The following is a 22,646-nucleotide window of genomic DNA, read 5'->3' as shown; positions in this document are numbered from 1 at the left end:
ACAACTCTACATGCAGCTGAACATTTAGTTCCTTCCACGCAATGCAGGAGCCATTACAGCTAACTTGTGCGCAATTCCCCACCAGCCTCTAGATGTGAGAGCATCACATGATGCAACGTGCAACATTATGACAACTTTATATTTTACGCAATCAGGATCATTTCATAAATGTGCCTCTGTTTTGAGCCATGTCCTTTTGGTCTGCAACATTTTTATAAACTATATTAATCATTTGTGCTGACAATGTCACAGTATTATATAATGCAGTTGCGTTGTTTCATCATTATGTGTCAGTAACAAAATGTCTTACCTGTCCATTGAATAAACAGGCGTGAGCAACATTTGTACTTTTATTTATTTAATGTTTATTGCCATTGACATTAACTTGCTGCATTTTTAAATAAATTCTATGATATCTACTTTTGCTATTTTTGGCTTTGCTCGTGTAGCTTTCCTTGTTATGCTATGTCCAGTCCATGCTGTGTAAGAGGTACATCAATGCGTATTTCACTGCACTTTTTGCTGGTGCAGCAAAGAATAAGGAAATCTAATGCATGGAAGGAACTATGTAACCCAGAGGTTCCCAAGCGCGGTCCTCAAGTCTCCCCAACAGTTCAGGTTTTAGAGATATCCATGGCTGAGCACAGGTGGTTAAATCAAATTGACTGAGGTACTAATGAAGTCACCTGTCATCAACCATGGATTTCTTTAAAACTTGAACAGATCATTTATTTATTACCAAAATACCCCTATAATATTTTCTTCTAGTTTTGTCTGGGATGCTTCATTTCCATTTAGCTCTGTCTATGAATTCTTAAATAACATTTAGCTCTGTTTTGGATTCTTCTTTACTTCCGTTTGGCTGAGACTGAGCTTCGTCTTTATTTCCATTTAGTTCTGTCTTGGATTCTCCTTTATTTTTATTTATTTCTGTTTGGGATGCTTCTTAATTTCATTTTATCTCTGTCTGGGATGCTTCTTCATTTCTATTTAGTTCTCCCTGAGATTCTTCTTCATTTTCATTTAGCTTTTTCTGGGATTCTTCTTTATTTCCATTTGGCTTTGTCTGGGATGCTTCTTCACTTTCTTTTAGTTCTGTGTGGGATGTTTCTTTATTTTGATCTAGTTCTGTCTGGGATGCTTCTTCATTTCCATTTAGCTCTGTTTTGAAATCTTTTTTGTTTCCATTTAGCTCTGTCTGGTATGCATCTTCATTTCTGTTTGGCTCTGTCTGGGATTCTTCCTCATTTCCATTTAGTTCTGTCTTGGATTCTTCTTTATTTTCATCAAGCTCTGTCTGGGATTCTTCATTTCTATTTAGCTCTGTCTTGGATTCTATTACATTTCCATTTAGCTTTTTCTGAGCTGCTTCTTCATTTCCATTTAGCTCTGACTGGGATGCTTTTTCATTTCCAATCAGTTCTGTCTTGGATTTTCCTTTATTTTCATCTAGTTCTGTCTGGGATGCGTTTTCATTTCCTATTAGCTCTGTCTGGGATGCTTCTTCATTTCCATTTATCTCTGTCTGGGATCCTTCTTCATTTCTATTTAGCTTTTTCTGGGATGCTTCTTCATTTCCATTGATCTCTGTCTGGGATCCTTCTTCATTTCTGTTTGGCTCTGTCTGGGATTCTACATTTCCATTTAGCTCTGTCTGGGATGCTTCTTCATTTCCATTTAGTTCTGTATTGTATTTTCCTTTATTTTCATCTAGTTCTTTCTGGGATGCTTTTTCATTTCTTTTTATCTCTGTCTGGAATTTTTCTTCATTTCCATTTATCTCTGTCTGGGATCCTTCTTCATTTCCATTTTTCTTTTTCTGGGATGGTTCTTCATTTCCTTTTGGCTCTGTCTGGGATGCTTCTTCATTTACATTTTGTTCTTTCTGGGATTCTTTTTTATTTTCATCTAGTTCTTTCTGTGATTTTTCTTCATTACTGTGCAGCTCTGTTTTGGATTCTTCTTTATGTCCATTTAGTTCTTTTTGGGATTCTTTTTTATTTTCATCTAGTTCTTTCTGGTATTTTGCTTCATTACCATGTAGCTCTATTTTGGAATCTTCTTTAATTCCATTTAGCTCTTTTTGTGATTCTTCTTTATTTCCATTTGGCTCTGTCTGGAATGCTTCTTCACTTTTATTTAGTTCTGTGTGGGATTTTTCTTTATTTTGATCTAGTTCTGTCTGGGATGCTTCTTCATTTCCATTTAGCTCTGTTTCGGAATCTTTTTTGTTTCCATTTAGCTCTGTCTGGTATGCATCTTCATTTCTGTTGGACTCTGGCTGGGATTCTTCTTCATTTCCGTTTAGTTCTATTTTGGATTCTTCTTTATTTTCATCAAGTTCTGTCTGGGATTCTTCATTTCTCTTTAGCTCTGTCTTGGATTCTTTTACATTTCTATTTAGCTTTTTCTGAGATGCTTCTGCATTTCCATTTACCTCTGTCTGGAATGCTTCTTCATTTCCATTTAGTTCTGTCTCTGATTTTCCTTTATTTTCATCTAGTTCTGTCTGGGATGCTTTTTCATTTCCTTTTTTCTCTGTCTGGGATTCTTCTTCATTTCCTTTTATTTCTGTCTGGGATTGTTCTTTATTTTCATATAGTTCTGTCTGGGATTTTTCATTTCCATTTAGCTTTTCCTGGGATGAATCTTCATTTCCATTTGGCTCTGTCTGGGATGCTTTTTCATTTCCATTTAGTTCTTTCTGGGATTCTTTTTTATTTTCATCTTGTTCTTTCTGGGAATTTTCTTCATTACTGTGCAGCTCTGTTTTGGATTCTTCTTTATGTCCATTTAGTTCTTTTTGGGATTCTTCTTTATTTTCACCTAGTTCTTTCTGGGATTTTGCTTCATTACCATGTAGCCCTATTTTGGAATCTTCTTTAATTCCATTTAGCTCTTTTTGAGATTCTTCTTTATTTCCATTTGGCTCTGTCTGGAATGCTTCTTCACTTTTATTTAGTTCTGTGTGGGATTTTTCTTTATTTGGATCTAGTTCTGTCTGGGATGCTTCTTCATTTCCATTTAGCTCTGTTTTGGAATCTTTTTTGTTTCCATTTAGCTCTGTCTGGTATGCATCTTCATTTCTGTTGGACTCTGTCTGGAATTCTTCTCCATTTCTGTTTAGTTCTATTTTGGATTCTTCTTTATTTTCATCAAGTTCTGTCTGGGATTCTTCATTTCTCTTTAGCTCTGTCTTGGATTCTTTTACATTTCTATTTAGCTTTTTCTGAGATGCTTCTGCATTTCCATTTACCTCTGTCTGGAATGCTTCTTCATTTCCATTTAGTTCTGTCTCTGATTTTCCTTTATTTTCATCTAGTTCTGTCTGGGATGCTTTTTCATTTCCTTTTTTCTCTGTCTGGGATTCTTCTTTATTTTCATATAGTTCTGTCTGGGATTTTTTATTTCCATTTAGCTTTTCCTGGGAAGATTCTTCATCTCCATTTGGCTCTGTCTGGGATGCTTCTTCATTTACATTTTGTTCTTTCTGGGATTGTTTTTTATTTTCATCTTGTTCTTTCTGGGATTTTTCTTCATTACTGTGTAGCTCAGTTTTGGATTCTTCATTATTTTCATTTAGTTCCTTTTGGGATTCTTCTTTTTTTTCATCTAGTTCTCTCTGTGATACTTCTTCATTTCCATTTAGCCCTGCCTGGGATTTTTCTTCATTTCTTTTTAGTTCTGGCAGGGAATCTTCTTCATTTCCATTTGGCTCTGTCTGGGATTCTTTTTCATTTCCATTTAGCTCTGTCTTGGATTCTTCTTCATTTCCTTTTGGCTCTGTCTGGGATGCTTCTTCATTTCCATTTGGGTCTGTCTGGGATGCTTCTTCATTTCCTTTTATTTTTGTCTGTGAGTCTTCACTTCCATTTGGCTCTGTCTGGGAGATTTCTTCTTTTCCATTTAAGTCTGTCTGGGATTCTTTTATATTTTCATCTAGTTCAGCCTGGGATTTTTTTTCATTTCCATTTAGCTCTGTCTTGGAGTCTTCTTTATTTTTGTTTGGCTCTGTCAGGAATTTTTCTTCATTTACAATTAAGTCTGTCTGGGATTTTTCTGTTTTTTCATCTAGTTCTGTCTGGGTTTTTTCTTCATTTCCATTTGACTCTGTCTGGAAAATATTTTCATTTCTATTTGGCTCTGATTGGGATTCTTCTTCATTTCCATTTAGTACTGTCTGGGATTCTTCTTCGTTTCCATTTGGCACTGTCAGGGATTCTTCTACATTTCCATTTGGTCCTGCCTGGGATTCTTCAATGCTATCAAACTCTTGATCAAAATTTTCATGGGAATCCGATTTCAACACAGGATCTGTTGCATTATCTCTTAACACTTCATCCTCGTGAACTGCATAGGCAACAAATAAAGTAATATTAGACTGGTTAAAATGTCCATCACTTTATTGTAATTAACCATAATAATAGACCTCTTAACTAATGTATATATTAGTGTATAATAATAAACCTCTTAACTAATGTATATTAACTAAAAATAAAGAAACAAATACAACTGCATTGGGTATTAATTAATTGAAATGACCAGATTGCAATCTCTAAGTGCCTGGCCAAAAAGAAGCTACAACACACTCAACTTTTTGGTGCCCTGTGCCAGAAAAAGCATTGGCACCCCCCCTCCCTTTTTTAAATAGGGACATAAGATAGTGCACCCGAAAAAGGTCATGGCCTCATGGTGAAGGGCCAGGGAAGAGATAGGGGCGGTCAGGAGATGCTGGGGATAAAAGAAGAGGAAGCTACAAGTGAGAATGATAATAAACAGGAAAACTGACAGACCCAAACAGTGCACCCTGCCCTGCTATGCCCTGTGCCATGGCACAGGTCGCACTACCCTAGTTACGGCCCTGACTTTCTTATCATAGAGAGATGCATTTGACACTATAATTCTCCTGATTCACACTACTATTTTCATCTGCTTAGAGTCTATGGGTCTGATTCAGCAAGGATCGCAACTGTGATTATGCACGCAATCGGCCGATTGTTGCATGCATATGCATTACAGTACACAAACCAAGCACTGCAATCAGAGACTACGCAGACCAATAACAGAGTGATTGACAGGAAGTACCATTTGGGGGAGGTGACGTGGGTGGTCGGCAAAACACAGGCGTGCCACTGAGTTTGAATGCCGTTACAGGGGTGTGCATAAATTAGGCACTGCAAAGCCATATGCAGCTTGGGCTTTCACTTCATGCGGTGGGGTTAGCAATTCCCTTGTGCAAGTGTGCATGAGGCTGCGATTGTACTCAATGTTTCGCAGTCTTGCTAAGTATTACGGATGTGTGTAAGGTAAGGTGGGCATCCTGATGTTGTGCTGTGATGGCATAGCGATTGCAGAGGATTAGCTTGTCTTCGCAGTGAGACTATGTGTGTAATCGCTCTTGCAATCACAATTGCGATCCGTACTGAGTGTGCCCTGTGTCCCTTTCAGCTTTCTAACTTATTTATCTATAACCCTTTTTCTTACTGGGTCAATAAAATGTGCCTCCACCCAAGCTTTATTTTATAATGATTCTCAAGAGGATGGCTTGGGTCGTCCACCACCAACACATTAATAAGACACTTTCTTATAATGTTAGGACAACTCACAAAAGAAATATTATGACTACAAGAAATAATAGTTTATTTGTCTGGAACACTTCTCCTCTGCGATTCACCTAGGATTAATAATGGTAACATGCAATACAAGGTTATTGAATAGTACAACAATAATAATAATTCAGATACTTTAAATTAATATAGTTATTCCCCTCTAGTTTTCATCTTACACTGCCACACCTATAATTCTACAGTGCATTGGTGAACTTTATATTAAGTAGGCTTTACAACTCCTGATAGGATCATTTGATCCCCTTAGCGTCTTACTTAGTTATATGATACCCTTCAACTTTTGACATATACAAAAAACAGAGTTGCAGATGCACTATGCGATCATTACTGTATACATTTAAATTTATAATATAGAATTTCAGAGGTAGTTTGCATATCAAGGGCCACTGATACGGGCCTGCCCACCAGTGTCAAGGTCACCTCATTGAGCAGGTCCCTAACACTCTGGGGTTCACATCTGGGACGCAGGGCACCCCAAAAGTCAGATCAGCCAAAGACCTCCCCAGGGCATCACACAAAAAAAAGGATGTCAGTGAAGTGTTAAAGTATCAGGTGTGTAAAGTAATTAACAAGTGTTATAATAATGATAAGGGTAGAATATGTGTGAAAAAATACATAAATATTAAACAAACATGAAAGTGATATACAAAGTGACTATATGTATTAAATGGTGATGCCCTGGAGAGGTCCAGCCAGAACAGCTCAGGGGGCCCCACACCCAAACGCTCACCCCAAATAAACTGACACTAACAATATAAATAGGACTTACTTGTAATTATACCTGTTGCCTTGTGCAGTCAAATGCTAGGTCCCTGCTTAAAAACAAATGAGGGAGTGGGGGAGGGGTGCAAATCTAGACTGGAGCAATCTCAGGCTTCAGATGTGTGTATAAATACTAGGGGTGTGCACCGGCCACTTTTCGTGTTTTGTGTTTTGGTTTTGGATCTGGATCTTTCTTCGTGTTTTGGATCTGGATTGGTTTTGCCAAAACCACCCTTCCGTGTTTTGGGTTCTGGGTTTTGTGTTTTGGATCTGTATTTTTTTGAAAAAAAGCATAAAAACAGCTAAAATCACAGAATTTGTAGGTTTTTCTGCTCCTATGCTATTATTAACCTCAATAACCTTAATTTCCACTCATTTCCAGTCTATTCTGAACACCTCACACCTCACAATAGTGTTTTTATGTCCAAAAGGTTGCACCGAGGTAGCTGGATGACTATGCTAAGCGACACGAGTGGGCGGCACAAACACGTGACCCATCTAGGAGTGACACTGCAGTGGCAGGCAGGATGGCAGTTAGAAAAACTAGGCCCCAAACTGTACATAATGCAAAGAAAAAAAGAGGTGCAAGATGGAATTGTCCTTGGGCCCTCCCACCCACCCTTATGTTGTATAAACAGGACATGCACACTTTAACAAATCAATCATTTCAGCGCCAGGGTCTGCCACACAACTGTGGCTGAAATGATTGGTTCGTTTGGGCCCCCACAAAACAAGCTGGCAATTAATGTGTCCCTGCACAAACTGGCTCTACGGAGGCAAGATGTCATCCTCATCCTCCTCATCCACCGATTCCTCACCCTCTTCAGTGTGTACATCCTCATCCTCACAAAGTATTAACTCGTCCCCACTTGAATCCACCACCACAGGTCCCTCTGTACCTTCTGGAGGCTGGTCTCCCTGGAAGAGCTGATAATTCATTTTGATGAACATCATCTTCTCCACATTCTGTGGAAGCAACCTCCTACGCCTTTCGCTGACAAGGTTCCCGGCTGCACTAAACACTCTTTCGGAGTACACACTGGAGGGGGGGCAACTCAGGTAAAATAGAGCCAGTTTGTACAGGGGCCTCCAAATTGCCTCTTTTTCCTGCCAGTACAGGTATGGACTGTCTGACATGCCTACTTGGATGCTGTCACCGATGTAATCCTCCACCATTCTGTCAATGGTGACAGTATCATATGCAGTGACAGTAGACATGTCAGAAATTGTTGCCAGGTCCTTCAGTCCGGACCAGATGTCCAAACTTGGTCCTGCCTGCCCTGCATCACCGCCAGCGGGTTGCTTAGGATACCTAAGTTTTTTCCTGGCAGCCCCAGTTGCGGGAGAAAATGAAGAAGGAGCCGTTGACGTGTCACGTTCCGCTTCAGCTGACAGTGTGTTCACCAGCAGGTCTTTGCACCTCTGCAGGCTTGTGTCGGCCGGAAAGAGAGACACCACATAGGCTTTAAACCTAGGATCGAGCACGGTGGCCAAAATGTAGTGGTCTGATTTCAACAGATTGACCACCCTGGAATCCTGGCAAAGCGAATGAAGGGCTTCATCCACAAGTCCCACATGCCGAGCGGAATCGCTCCGTCTTAGCTCCTCCTTCACTTTCTCCAGCTGCTTCTGCAAAAGCCTGATGAGGGGAATGACCTGACTCAAGCTGGCAGTGTCTGAACTGACTTCACGTGTGGCAAGTTCGAAGGGCTGAAGAACCTTGCACAACACGGAAATCATTCTCCACTGCGCTTGAGTCAGGTGCATACCCCCTCCTTTGCCTATGTCATAGGTGGATGTATAGGCTTGTATGGCCTTTTGCTGCTCCTCCATCCTCTGAAGCATATAGAGGGTTGAGTTCCACCGCGTCACAACCTCTTGCTTCAGGTGATGGCGGGGCAGGTTCAAGAGTGTTTGCTGGCGCTCCAGTCTTCGGCACGCAGTCGCTGAATGGCGAAAGTGGCCAGAAATTTTTCGGGCCACCCAAAGCGTCTCCTGCACGCCCCTGTCGCTTTTCAGAAAATTCTGCACCACCAAGTTTATTGTGTGAGCAAAACATGGGACGTGCTGGAATTTGCCCAGATGTAATGCCCGCACAATATTGGTGGCGTTGTCAGATATCACAAATCCCCAGGAGAGTCTAAGTGGGGTAAGCCACTGGGCGATGATTTCCCTCAGTTTCTCTAAGAGGTTGTCGGCGGTGTGCCTCTTACTGAAACCGGTGATACACAGCGTAGCCTGCCTTGTAACGAGCTGGCGTTTCTGAGATGCTGCTACTGGTGACGCTGCTGCTGTTGCTGCGTAAGGTGATACATCTACCCAGTGGGCTGTCACAGTCATATAGTCCTTAGTCTGCCCTGTTCCACTTGTCCACATGTCCGTGGTTAAGTGGACATTGTGTACAACGGCATTTTTCAGGACACTGAGGACACTTTTTCTGACGTTTCTGTACAGTCTCGGTATCGCCTGCCTAGTGAAGTGGAATCTAGACGGGATTTGGAACCGGGGACACACTACCTCCATCAATTGTCTAAATCCCACTGCACTAATGGCGGATACCGGACGCACGTCTAACACCAACATAGCAGTCAAGGCCTCAGTTATACGTTTTGCTTCAGGATGACTGCTGTCGTACTTCATCCTCCTCGCTAAGGACTGTTGGAGGGTCAATTGTTTAGTAAAAGTAGTGGTGTTCCTACTTCCTCTCTGGGATGATGAACGACTCCCAGCAGCAGCAGCAACAGCAGCAGCGGCAGCAGTAGGTGTAGCAATGCAGGATCCTCCGGAGGAATCCCGGATAGGAGAGTCAGTCATGCCAGTGATATGGCCTGCAGGACTACTTCCGATCCTGACTAAGGAGGAAATTGACGAGGAGGGAGTTGACGGTGTGGTTTGCAGGCGCTTGGATACAACAGGACAACGGGATTTAGGTGTCCCTGGACTGCTTACGGTCTGAGCCAAAGTTTCTGAACTTGACAGTAACTTTTTATGAACGCGCTGCAGGTGCCGTATAAGGGAGGATGTTCCTAGGTGGTTGACGTCCCTACCCCTACTTATTTCACCTTTACATATGGTACATATGGCAAGACAGTTGTTGTCCGGATTTGGATAGAAATATTGCCAGACCAAAGAGGTGGAATGTTTGGTCTTCTGCCCAGGCATGACCGTGATGGGCTTTTTCATCCCACGGACAACAACTGTCTCCCCCGGAGCCTGATTTAAACAAACCACATCACCATCAGAATCCTCCTCGCCAACTTCCTCCTCAGCGCCAGCTACACCAGTATCCTCATCCTGTTGTACTTCAACAGTGACATCTTCAATTTGCATATCAGCAAGTGGACTGTGGGTGCTCCTTTCAGCACTTGCAGGGGGCGTGCAAATGGTGGAAAGAGCCACCTCTTCCCGTCCAGTGCTGGGAAGGTCAGGCATCGCAACCACCACCACACTTGAACTCTCTTTGGGGATTTGTGATATCTTCTTAGAAAGCACAGTTCTTCGCTGTGCTTTTGCCAGCTTAACTCTTTTGATTTTTTTAGTGGGAGGAGTGCTTCCATCGTCATGTGAAGCTGAACCACTAGTCATGAACATACTAGGGATCGACCTTAGCCGTTCCTTGCCACTCCGTGTCGTAAATGGCATATTGGCAAGTTTACGTTTCTCTTCAGCTGATTTAAATGTCTTTTTCAAGGTCATTTTCCTGAACTTTGCCATTTGGGATTGTATGTGCCCTCTACTATGACATTGGGCATCGGCCTTGGCAGACGACGTTGATGGCATGTTATCGTCTATGTCATGACTAGTGGCAGCAGCTTCAGCACTAGGAGGAAGTGGTTCTTGATCTTTCTCTATTTTATTTTTATCGGAGAAAGTTTGGTCCTCCATTTATGTTATATCGATTTGATATATACGTGCGGCTAAACACAGAAAATAATTTTTTTTTTGGTTTGGACTGGAGTGTACTTTGTGGGTTACAGCACCCTTTAACGGTCAAGCCAGCCGGCCCTTTACTTATGACACAGGCGCACTCTTGGCACTACTTTGTTGATGCACGTGCGGCTACTGCGCACACAATTCACAAACACAGAAAATAATTTTTTTTTGGTTTGGCCTGGAGTGTACTTTCGGGGGTTACAGCACCCTTTAACGGTCAAGCCAGCCGGCCCTTTACTTATGACACAGGCGCACTCTTGGCACTACTTTGTTGATGCACGTGCGGCTACTGCGCACACAATTCACAAACACAGAAAATAATTTTTTTTTGGTTTGGACTGGAGTGTACTTTCGGGGGTTACAGCACCCTTTAACGGTCAAGCCAGCCGGCCCTTTACTTATGACACAGGCGCACGCTTGGCACTACTTTGTTGATGCACGTGCGGCTACTGCGCACACAATTCACAAACACAGAAAATAATTTTTTTTTTGGTTTGGACTGGAGTGTACTTTCGGGGGTTACAGCACCCTTAACGGTCAAGCCAGCCGGCCCTTTACTTATGACACAGGCGCACGCTTGGCACTACTTTGTTGATGCACGTGCGGCTACTGCGCACACAATTCACAAACACAGAAAATAATTTTTTTTTTGGTTTGGACTGGAGTGTACTTTCGGGGGTTACAGCACCCTTAACGGTCAAGCCAGCCGGCCCTTTACTTATGACACAGGCGCACGCTTGGCACTACTTTGTTGATGCACGTGTGGCTACTGCGCACACAATTCACAAACACAGAAAATAATTTTTTTTTTGGTTTGGACTGGAGTGTACTTTCGGGGGTTACAGCACCCTTAACGGTCAAGCCAGCCGGCCCTTTACTTATGACACAGGCGCACGCTTGGCACTACTTTGTTGATGCACGTGCGGCTACTGCGCACACAATTCACAAACACAGAAAATAATTTTTTTTTGGTTTGGACTGGAGTGTACTTTGGGGGTTACAGCACCCTTAACGGTCAAGCCAGCCGGCCCTTTACTTATGACACAGGCGCACGCTTGGCACTACTTTGTTGATGCACGTGCGGCTACTGCGCACACAATTCACAAACACAGAAAATAATTTTTTTTTTGGTTTGGACTGGAGTGTACTTTCGGGGGTTACAGCACCCTTAACGGTCAAGCCAGCCGGCCCTTTACTTATGACACAGGCGCACGCTTGGCACTACTTTGTTGATGCACGTGTGGCTACTGCGCACACAATTCACAAACACAGAAAATAATTTTTTTTTTGGTTTGGACTGGAGTGTACTTTCGGGGGTTACAGCACCCTTAACGGTCAAGCCAGCCGGCCCTTTACTTATGACACAGGCGCACGCTTGGCACTACTTTGTTGATGCACGTGCGGCTACTGCGCACACAATTCACAAACACAGAAAATAATTTTTTTTTGGTTTGGACTGGAGTGTACTTTCGGGGGTTACAGCACCCTTAACGGTCAAGCCAGCCGGCCCTTTACTTATGACACAGGCGCACGCTTGGCACTACTTTGTTGATGCACGTGCGGCTACTGCGCACACAATTCACAAACACAGAAAATAATTTTTTTTTGGTTTGGACTGGAGTGTACTTTGGGGGTTACAGCACCCTTAACGGTCAAGCCAGCCGGCCCTTTACTTATGACACAGGCGCACGCTTGGCACTACTTTGTTGATGCACGTGCGGCTACTGCGCACACAATTCACAAACACAGAAAATAATTTTTTTTTTGGTTTGGACTGGAGTGTACTTTCGGGGGTTACAGCACCCTTAACGGTCAAGCCAGCCGGCCCTTTACTTATGACACAGGCGCACGCTTGGCACTACTTTGTTGATGCACGTGTGGCTACTGCGCACACAATTCACAAACACAGAAAATAATTTTTTTTTTGGTTTGGACTGGAGTGTACTTTCGGGGGTTACAGCACCCTTAACGGTCAAGCCAGCCGGCCCTTTACTTATGACACAGGCGCACGCTTGGCACTACTTTGTTGATGCACGTGCGGCTACTGCGCACACAATTCACAAACACAGAAAATAATTTTTTTTTGGTTTGGACTGGAGTGTACTTTCGGGGGTTACAGCACCCTTAACGGTCAAGCCAGCCGGCCCTTTACTTATGACACAGGCGCACGCTTGGCACTACTTTGTTGATGCACGTGCGGCTACTGCGCACACAATTCACAAACACAGAAAATAATTTTTTTTTTGGTTTGGACTGGAGTGTACTTTCGGGGGTTACAGCACCCTTAACGGTCAAGCCAGCCGGCCCTTTACTTATGACACAGGCGCACTCTTGGCACTACTTTGTTGATGCACGTGCGGCTACTGCGCACACAATTCACAAACACAGAAAATAATTTTTTTTTGGTTAGGACTGGAGTGTACTTTCGGGGGTTACAGCACCCTTTAACGGTCAAGCCAGCCGGCCCTTTACTTATGACACAGGCGCACGCTTGGCACTACTTTGTTGATGCACGTGCGGCTACTGCGCACACAATTCACAAACACAGAAAATAATTTTTTTTTTGGTTTGGACTGGAGTGTACTTTCGGGGGTTACAGCACCCTTAACGGTCAAGCCAGCCGGCCCTTTACTTATGACACAGGCGCACGCTTGGCACTACTTTGTTGATGCACGTGCGGCTACTGCGCACACAATTCACAAACACAGAAAATAATTTTTTTTTTGGTTTGGACTGGAGTGTACTTGGGGGTTACAGCACCCTTTAACGGTCAAGCCAGCCGGCCCTTTACTTATGACACAGGCGCACGCTTGGCACTACTTTGTTGATGCACGTGCGACTACTGCGCACACAATTCACAAACACAGAAAATAATATTTTTTTTGGTTTGGACTGGAGTGTACTTTCGGGGGTTACAGCACCCTTAACGGTCAAGCCAGCCGGCCCTTTACTTATGACACAGGCGCACGCTTGGCACTACTTTGTTGATGCACGTGCGGCTACTGCGCACACAATTCACAAACACAGAAAATAATTTTTTTTTTGGTTTGGACTGGAGTGTACTTTCGGGGGTTACAGCACCCTTAACGGTCAAGCCAGCCGGCCCTTTACTTATGACACAGGCGCACGCTTGGCACTACTTTGTTGATGCACGTGCGGCTACTGCGCACACAATTCACAAACACAGAAAATAATTTTTTTTTTGGTTTGGACTGGAGTGTACTTTCGGGGGTTACAGCACCCTTAACGGTCAAGCCAGCCGGCCCTTTACTTATGACACAGGCGCACGCTTGGCACTACTTTGTTGATGCACGTGCGGCTACTGCGCACACAATTCACAAACACAGAAAATATATTATTTTTTTAGCACTTGGGGGGAGCACCCCTGATGGACAGAGCACCCCCTGGACAACACTACAGCACTCCTTTAGGACTGGGACACTGCACAGGACTTTGGAGTGGACACAGCCCCTATGGAGAACTGACTGCACAACACAGTCCAGCCAGCCCCTATGGACTTTGAAGTAGTGGACACAGCCCCTATTAACAACAGCAGCACAGCACAACACAGCCAGCCCCTATGGACTTTGAAGTAGTGGACAACAGCAGCACTACACTACACTACACTACACAGCCCTAACTCCCACCCTCCCTCTTCACTGTCCACAGCCGAGTGAGAAAATGGCGCCGACGTGTGTACCTTATATAGGATCCAAAACCCGCGAGACTCGGAAGGCGGGAAGATGACGTTTTGCCTCGATTTCAGATCCGAGTCAGGCGGGAAAAGTCGAGCCTGACTCGGATCGGACTCGGATCGGGGGGGCTCGGGGGGGTTCGGATTTCAGAAATCCGAACCCGCTCACCCCTAATAAATACACAATATGGAGTATAAGGAGGGGCTCTAGACTGCACACCCTAATAGTAATGAAAGGTGCCATCATGCTGAGATTTCAAAGTGACGTATACAAAAAACAGAGTTGCAGATGCACTATGCGATCATTACTGTATACGTTTAAATTTATAATATAGAATTTCAGAGGTAGTTTGCATATCAATGGCCACTGATACGGGCCTGCCCACCAGCGTCAAGGTCACCTCATTGAGCAGGTCCCTAACACTCTGGGGTTCACATCTGGGACGCAGGGCACCCCAAAAGTCAGCTCAGCCAAAGATCTCCCAAGGGCATCACACGAAATAAAGGGTGACAGTGAAGTGTTAAAGTATCAGGTGTGTAAAGTAATTAACAAGTGTTATAATAATGATAATTATCCAGTGCGCATGCGCACGAGGGAGCCGGCTCCTTCGTGCGCATGCGTGAGACCCGCTACGACCGACAGCGCCGGTCGTAGCAGGTCTCTTTCCAAAGGGGGCAAGCTGTCGATGTTGATTGACAGCTCGCCCCGTTTGGAAGGCGGGCCGGGGGGGGTGGCAGCCCAAATGGAGGCATTCCCATGGGAACGCCTGCCGTTTGGGGGAGGCCCCACTGACATCACTAGTGATGTCAGTGGAGAGCTTCTGGCTCTGACAGAGCCAAAAGCTCTCCGGGGCTTACGACAAGTGAGACCCTACCCTAGGGTCTCGTCGTAAGCCCCGATGGTCGCGATGGTCTATGACCATCGCGACCATCACCCCAGCGGTCGTTAGAGCTGTGGGTGTAAACCCACAGCCTTACAACCGAAACAGAGGCGGCCGGTCAGGATGCAAGCGGCCGCCCAGTTTCTGAGCGACCGCTTGCATCCTCCTACCGCCTCTGAATGAGGGCCAATGTCTTTCTCTGTATGGGCTTAGTATGTGGGAGTTGGTTTGGTGGAGCTGTGCTTAGTATCATTCCCTCTCCTGAGGTAACTGAGGTCACTATAGTGCGCTACCTGATCGCCCTACGAATATTAGTGAGGTAGTCTGACTTGATGTACTAAACAATCCTGTCACAGAATTATATAAATGACAAAGGGCAGTAAGGGGTCTAGTTACTAAGCAGTGTTAGGAGACAGAGTGAAAAGTGATGAGTCTGTGATAAGGTGCCAGCCAATCAGCTCCCAACTGTCATTTTTCAAACACAGCCTGTGAGATGACAGCTGATTGGCTGGCACCTTATCAAAGACATCACTTTTCACTCATAACACTGCTTAGAAAATAGACCCCTAAGTCTGTTAACACTAGTGACTCATATGTCTATGAATTTGGGGCCTGATTCAGAGCCAGACGCAATTAGCGCTCGCTCGTCCAGAAAATAGGGGTGGCTATTCAAATGAACCGTTCGCTCTTTGCGGTCTGTTCACGCCTCTAGGTCTGAACGAGCGAACAAAACTTGCGGTCGTTTTTTGGAAAAATACGCCCCCTGGCCGCTCGCATCCTACGTCATGTCCGCTATTTATTAGATTAATCGAGTACATCGACCAGCGTATGAACTGCTCGCTATTTTGGGGGTTGGTTTTTGCTACCACAATCTTGCAAGCAGTTCTGGCTATAAAATAACCCAGTGACGTGGTCAATGACGCTGCTGCTTTAATTATGCACACCCATAAAACGCCCGTTTTAACCTTTAAGCACGCCTGCGTTCGGATCTCCACTCCCCGTTTTCAAGCACCTTCCCCTGTTACCACCCACATACGCCTCTTTCTGTCACTCAAATTTTCAGGCATTTGCTATTTTGCGAGCACATGAATTTCGACCACACTGACTGGTTTGCGCATGCCTATAACAATCCGCATGCATGCGCAGTTGGGCAAACATCGCTCGGAGCGAACGAGCGGCCGCTTACGAGTGGCTCTGAATCAGGCCCTTGGTTTGCTGAGGGGCTATATACATATATATAATTTGTTGATGCTATGTCCTAATTTACCAGCAGATAACAGGATGTGCGTGGCTGCTTTAACCACTTAACTGATGAATTATTTTTCCAAAAAACGCTCCAAAATTGTCGGTTTCTTTTATGATTGAATTAGGTCAAGAACATAATTTTAAACTTATCCCTCACTATTTTATTTTTTTTTTTAATTTTAAAACACAGTATACCATAAAAATAGCAATTTTTATGTTATACTGTAGTAATGGCCATTGACGGCTGTACCATCAATGGTTCAACCATCGTTAGAAGCCATCAATTGTTTAGCGATTGGTCGAGATCTGTGTAGACCACAACTGCCGATGTTTCCTAAACATCGATTGACGGCCACCAGCAAAGGCAAACCACTTGTTTTCAGTCAGACCATCGATGGTTTGCAAACCATCGATGGTCAGTTGCCATCCCTAATCAGAGGCTCTGCGATATATATATATACATATACGCATATATATACATATATATATATAAATACGCATATATATATATACACATATATATACACACATACACATATATACACACACTTGTATATATATATATATATATATATACACAGACACACACATATATATATATATATATATATATCTATAGACATACACACATATATCTATAGACATACACACATCTCCTTGCTAAGTTCCCCTGCGTTAATTTCCACACTCCCCATACATTAGTATGGGGATGTGGAAATTATAGTATTCATCAAATTCCGAAAATTAATTTGCTGCAGTTACTATTCGCCACTGTGAGGTGGCAAATAGCAGTGGAAACTTACCTGTATCCGCGTGTGCAGGTCCCCCGACGAGTCCATCCGGCGCTCTGCTCCGTCCTCAGGCTCCGGAGGCTGGTCGGACATGTGTGCTCCCCAGCAGAGCACAAGAAAGTTTAGACAAAAAAAAAAAAAAGTTTTTTTTTTTCTAATCTGTCATGTGGTCTGCTGGGAAACCACATGACAGACCAGCAGGACGGAGCCGGAGGCTGCTGCGCGGACAGGTAAGTCGGGGGGGGGGAGGGGGGGATTGGGGGGGTACACAAACTTAACGCATCTGTAGGCAGTGCTGCGCATGCGCTGGTTTTACAGATGTAACAGCGCATGCGCAGCACTGTTTCCAGATGCGATAAGGTAGTGTAGGCAGGGAAAAGTATCTATTGCCTGAAAAGCTGTCATCGCAAAAATGACAGCTTTTCGGAATAGATACTTATGGAGAGGTGGAATGATGAATTCCACCTATAATTAGGTAGAACTCCATGCAAGTTCTAAAGCTAATTATCTCCAGAGAATTTTTAGGTTTAATGAATAGGCCCCTGAAACAGTTATTTTCTGCTAATGCTCTTTCTCATAACGTGACTCACTGCTAATGTCACTTGCTAATGTCTCTGTCCCCACAGACACTTCCACCCTGTCATCCATCACACCTGTCCCTGTAGACTCTCTGACCCTGTCACCTACCACACCTGTCCCCGCAGGATTTCTCACCCTCTCACCCACCACACCTGAATCAGCAGGATCTCTCACCCTGTCACCCACCATACCTGTCCCCACAGACTCCCTCATCCTATCACCAACAAGATGTGCCCCACAGACTTTATCACCCTATCACCCACAACACCAGTTCTTGCAGACTCTCTGACCCTGTCACCTACCACACCTGTCCCCACAGGCTGTCGCCCCCTCACCCACCACATCTGTCTCTGCAGACTCTCTCACCCTGTCACCCACCACACCTGTCCCCACAGGCTGTCGCCCCCTCACCCACCACATCTGTCTCTGCAGACTCTCTCACCCTGTCACCCACCACACCTGTCCCCACAGACACCGAGGCTGCAACTGCTGCCGGTGCTGGTGCCGTCCACGACTGAGTGTAAAGGAGGGACTGGGAGCTCCACTCTTTCTTCCTTTCTGCTACCTATAGGTCAGGTCAGTCTTCTTTGGTGGGCTGGGGCAATTAATGTGTGATTTATCTTTCCTGTGGGGGTCAATGTGTGTTATTTTTTCCTGTAGGGGAAATGTGTTGTTTCTTTCCCTGTGGATACCAATGTGTTTGTTTTCCTATAAGGGCCAATATGTTTGTTTATTTTCTTGTGGGGGCCAATGTGCGTGATTTATTCCTGTGGAGGCCAATGTGCGTGATTTATTCCTGTGGGGCCAATTTGTATGTGTATTTTGTAATATTAAAAATAATAATAATGAAAGTATAAATGATGGATATAGTTGGATGGGGGGGTGCTCCAAAATTTCTCACATAGGGTGCTAGTAGACCTGGGGCCATCCCTGCTGTGATTGACTGCTAATACTCTCTCTGAATCTCTGATTGCTTACTAATGCTCTTTCTTAGAGTCAGTGAAATGGTGCTAATGCTTTTTCTCTGAAATATTTAATACAACAACTTGTAAAAAGCTATTTTGTTGATGTATCTTGGAATACGTATTATGGTTATTATTATTATCATCGTTTATTTATATGGCACCACAAGTGTTCCGCAGCGCCTTACAAGGTACATAACCAAAAAGTGACTTACAGTAAAATACAATACAATGAAGGACAAGGACATGGATAATATACATTGATACATAGGTGGCCATAACACCCACATAAGCAACAAAGCATAGGCACCAAGTGTTAGGTGTCCTAGTGGTGAGTAAGAAGTAGATGAACATAAAGTAGGGAGAAGCACAAGAGGCTAGAGGGCCCTGCTCGCAAGAGCTTACATTCTCAAGGGGAGGGGTAGACAGATGGGCATGATACAGATGGGGAAAACAGGGAGGAGGGAGCATGTAGTAGCAAGATAGGATGAGAGCTGGAAAGCATTGATGAAGTAGTGGGTCTTGAGAGCCCTGTTTGAAGGATTGTAGAGAGGTGGAGAGTCTGATGGGGAGAGGGAGAGAGTTCCAGAGGTGGGGCGCAGCACGGGTAAAGTCTTGGAGGCAGGAGTGGGAGGAAGTAATCAGTTGGCATGAGAGGCGGTGTGCATTTGTTGAACGAAGAGGGCGGACAGGAAAGTGAAGGGAGATGAGGTCAGAGTTGTAAATGGGAGAGGAGTGTGTGTGAGGGCTTTGTAAGCAAGTGTGAGAACCTTGAATTGGGTTCTGAAGGGGAAGGGGAGCCATAGGAGAGGGGAGGCAGATGTAGAGCGTTTGGAGAGGAAGATAAGCTGTGCAGCAGCATTAAGGATAGACTGGAGAGGAGAGAGATGGGATTTGGGGAGGCCAGATATGAGAAGGTTACAGTAATCCAATCTTGAGATGACCAGTGAGTGGTTCTCATATGTCCTAGATTTCCAAAGACAGTTCATATTTTTCATCCAAAATCTGTAACTTACAATGCTCTTTTTCCATCATTTAAAAACTTGAATAACACAAACGAACTAGACATGTTGGAAAAAGTTCCAATATTCCTTTTATCTTTCATTGGATCGTTGGAGGTTTTAAGTGGAATTTATGACCGAAACAAAGGGGTGTATTAAGAAACGAGGGGGCTAATGTGCAAGCTATTATTAATCATAAACCTTCCATCCCCCAAACAGTAAAATTATTTACACACCCAAAACCTATTCTCCAGATAGAATACTCATTAAAACCCCACCTTCAGCACAGTCATTACCCCCTATGAACATATTCATTAACCTCTCCTCCTGATCACTAAACTTAACTCACACTCTGCAGCAGCCATTGCTTAGACCAACACAAAACTTACAGATCTATCACATATGGAGAGAAGGGAATGTGTGAAGCTTCCTTCTGCTTAGTTAGCCTGTCTCTCCACCAATGCTCTTTGAATGGCAGTGTTAAGCCATGCCGCTTGAAAGTGGCTCAAGTGGCTGTTGTAGGACTTCTAAAACTTGGGACATCCTTCCCCAGGCCAGTTTAGGACCTGGTTAGGAGGTATAAATATTGTGGCTGTAATACTGTTGGAGAAGGAAGGGCTTACAAGCCAAGCAGCCCCTTGACTCATGGGCCCATGTGCACTGTACACCCTGCACCCATGTTGTTACCCCACTGATAAAAACTTCTTCTGGAGAAAATATTCAAATATGCCCTTATGGTTGGGGATAAAAAAAAATAAGACCACAGAACTATAAAGTCTTTGAAGGACACATATAAAAGCAGTCAAGCAGGTGTTGTGACGTCTCTGAAATTGCAATCATGTCTCATGTATTGCTAGCAAAGTGTTTTGAAAAATTTTGCAGCCAGATTTTTCACTCCCAATATGAGGTGATGAGTCAATTATCATTCCTGTTTTAAAGCACTGCACCTCCGTGCATAAATATACACTCCCAATGAAAGCATAGGGGTATATTTACTAAAGTGCGGGTTTTTAGAAGTGGAGATTTTGCCTATTTCAAATTCTAGGCATTATCTTCTAGAAGGTGCTAGATAAATGTTAAGTAGAATCTTATTGGTTGCTATGGGCCACATCTCCACTTCTAAAACCCGCCGTTTAGTAAATATACCCCATAATGTGGTTCCCTACCGCGCACTGAAGATGTTGCATATCTGTAGCACTAGGCCAAAAGAGAAATCATACCGTCACTTTTAAGGAACACAGGTTTTTGTACGTCTTATATAATTTAGAAATTAGCATACAATGATCTACTAGTAATAACTTTTATATTCTAATAATTTTGAAGTTTATCTAACAGTGGAAGACTTACCAGCCAGTGAGCCATGTATCAGCGCCAGACCAAGAACAAGAGCAGCAACTTGCCCCTTCATGGTTCCAAGAAACACAGTCCCCTAAAATCTAACTGCCTCTCAGGTACTCAATTATATACTCTAGCCTGGTGACATGCCACATCTACGAAGCCACTTCCCCTTTGTAAAACAATGCTTCAGATTAAGTAGTGAAAAGGATTAGATGTATTTGTATAGCTGGCAGTACCTTGGGTAAAGGAAAAGCGAATTACCTGCTAGTCAAAAGGATAATAAAGGCATATAATTATTGTATATAAATATGTGTTCTATAAATTAAATATCCTCATCAGTTTGTCTTTTTAGGTCCTCATGTAATCCTCCTCAGTGGGTATCCAGTCTGCCTTAAATTGACAAATAGAGTATCCTTCATTTGAATCAGAGGTACAGTGTGGTTTTCTCTTTTTATTCCTCTTATGTGCAATGAATGCATCAATTGATCTCCCTTCTACTAAATGTAAAATCAGCTACCAAAAGAGGTTTATTACTAAAAGTTTAAACTCTTGTGATGTGCAGTTTGCCCAACTACATTTGATCACAAACTTGATCAAAGAGTGTGATATCTCCAAAATGTTGCTGGTGATCCATATGTTCTAAAGAAATCCAGATAAGTCATTTGACTGTCTTCTTGTTATACATATATCTATCTATCTATATATATATATATATATATATATATATATTAGGGATGTGCAGGCTCGGATAGGTTCGAGTTTGCACGTGGAGTTCGGATTTTTCCCTCCAAAAAAACGGAACTCAGAACGAGGCAAAACGTCATCTTACATGGACGAACATCATCATTCCTGGTCTTTTGTCCAGGAATGATGATGTTCGTCCATGTAAGATGACGTTTTGCCTCGTTCTGAGTTCCGTTTTTTTGGAGGGAAAAATCCGAACTCCACGTGCAAACTCGAACCTATCCGAGCCTGCACATCCCTAATATATATATATATATATATATGGTCCAAATGAGACCGGCAGCACACATCTTTTGAATGAAATAAGGAGTGCAAGGCACATAAAGGTATAGGCATGTAGAGAAAGTGCCAGCACATCCAATTTATTCGATAGAAAAAGGTTTATCCATATAAAAAGTGCATTAGTAAGCTTTCGGTGCATCCATATTAAAGTGCATATTCAAAAGGAGGGGCATAGGGTAACCGGGTATATACAATAACATGCATCAAGCCAGAGGGTACTCATTATAGCAGCATGAACCCAGGTCCCTCAGATCAGTGATGCCCGACAGCAGCCGCTTCAGTTAGGGGTGTGCACTGGCCACTTTTTGTGTTTTGGTTTTGGATCTGGATCTTTCTTCATGTTTTGGATCTGGATTGGTTTGCCAAAACCACCCTTCCGTGTTTTGGGTTCTGGGTTTTGTGTTTTGGATCTGTATTTTTTGGAAAAAAGCATAAAAACAGTTAAAATCACAGAATTTGTGAGTTTTCTGTTCCTATGCTATAATTAACCTCAATAACATTAATTTCCACTCATTTCCAGTCTATTCTGAACACCTCACAATATTGTTTTTAGGCCAAAAGGTAGCACCGAGGTAGCTGGATGACTATGCTAAGCGACACAAGTGGGCGGCACAAACACGTGGCCCATCTAGTAGTGACACTACAGTGGCAGACAGGATGGCAGTTTGAAAAACTAGGCCCCAAACAGTACGTAATGCAAAGAAAAAAAATAGGTGCAAGATGGAATTGTCCTTGTGCCCTCCCATCCACTCTTATGTTGTATAAACAGGACATTTCAGTGCCAGGGTCTGCCACATGACTGTGGCT

At 43.5% G+C, this 22,646-nt stretch overlaps 1 protein-coding gene across 1 annotated transcript; it reads right to left on the bottom strand.

Moving 5' to 3' along the window:
• Positions 1-395: 395 nt before the first annotated feature.
• LOC148501445 (uncharacterized) lies at positions 396-20,883 on the bottom strand. The gene is made up of 2 exons (XM_088450415.1): positions 20,823-20,883; positions 396-4,350 (listed from the first exon to the last, which is right to left on the bottom strand). The coding sequence occupies exons 1-2, from the start codon at positions 20,881-20,883 to the stop codon at positions 953-955; spliced, it is 3,459 nt and encodes a 1,152-aa protein (XP_088306541.1). The 3' UTR covers positions 396-952.
• Positions 20,884-22,646: the final 1,763 nt, after the last annotated feature.

Source organism: Taudactylus pleione, unplaced genomic scaffold, assembly GCF_031769625.1.
Source record: "Taudactylus pleione unplaced genomic scaffold, aTauple2 ptg000518l, whole genome shotgun sequence".
Classification (NCBI taxonomy): Eukaryota; Metazoa; Chordata; class Amphibia; order Anura; family Myobatrachidae; genus Taudactylus; species Taudactylus pleione.
This window is presented reverse-complemented; position numbering and strand designations above follow the sequence as displayed.

Excerpts from the sequence above, each read along its gene's own strand:
- LOC148501445 (XM_088450415.1), bottom strand. The coding sequence starts at position 20,883 with ATGAAGGGGCAAGTTGCTGCTCTTGTTCTTGGTCTGGCGCTGATACAT. Across the intron at positions 4,351-20,822 it reads GATACATGGCTCACTGGCTG|TTCACGAGGATGAAGTGTTA; the intron begins GTAAGTCTTCCA and ends TTGCCTATGCAG.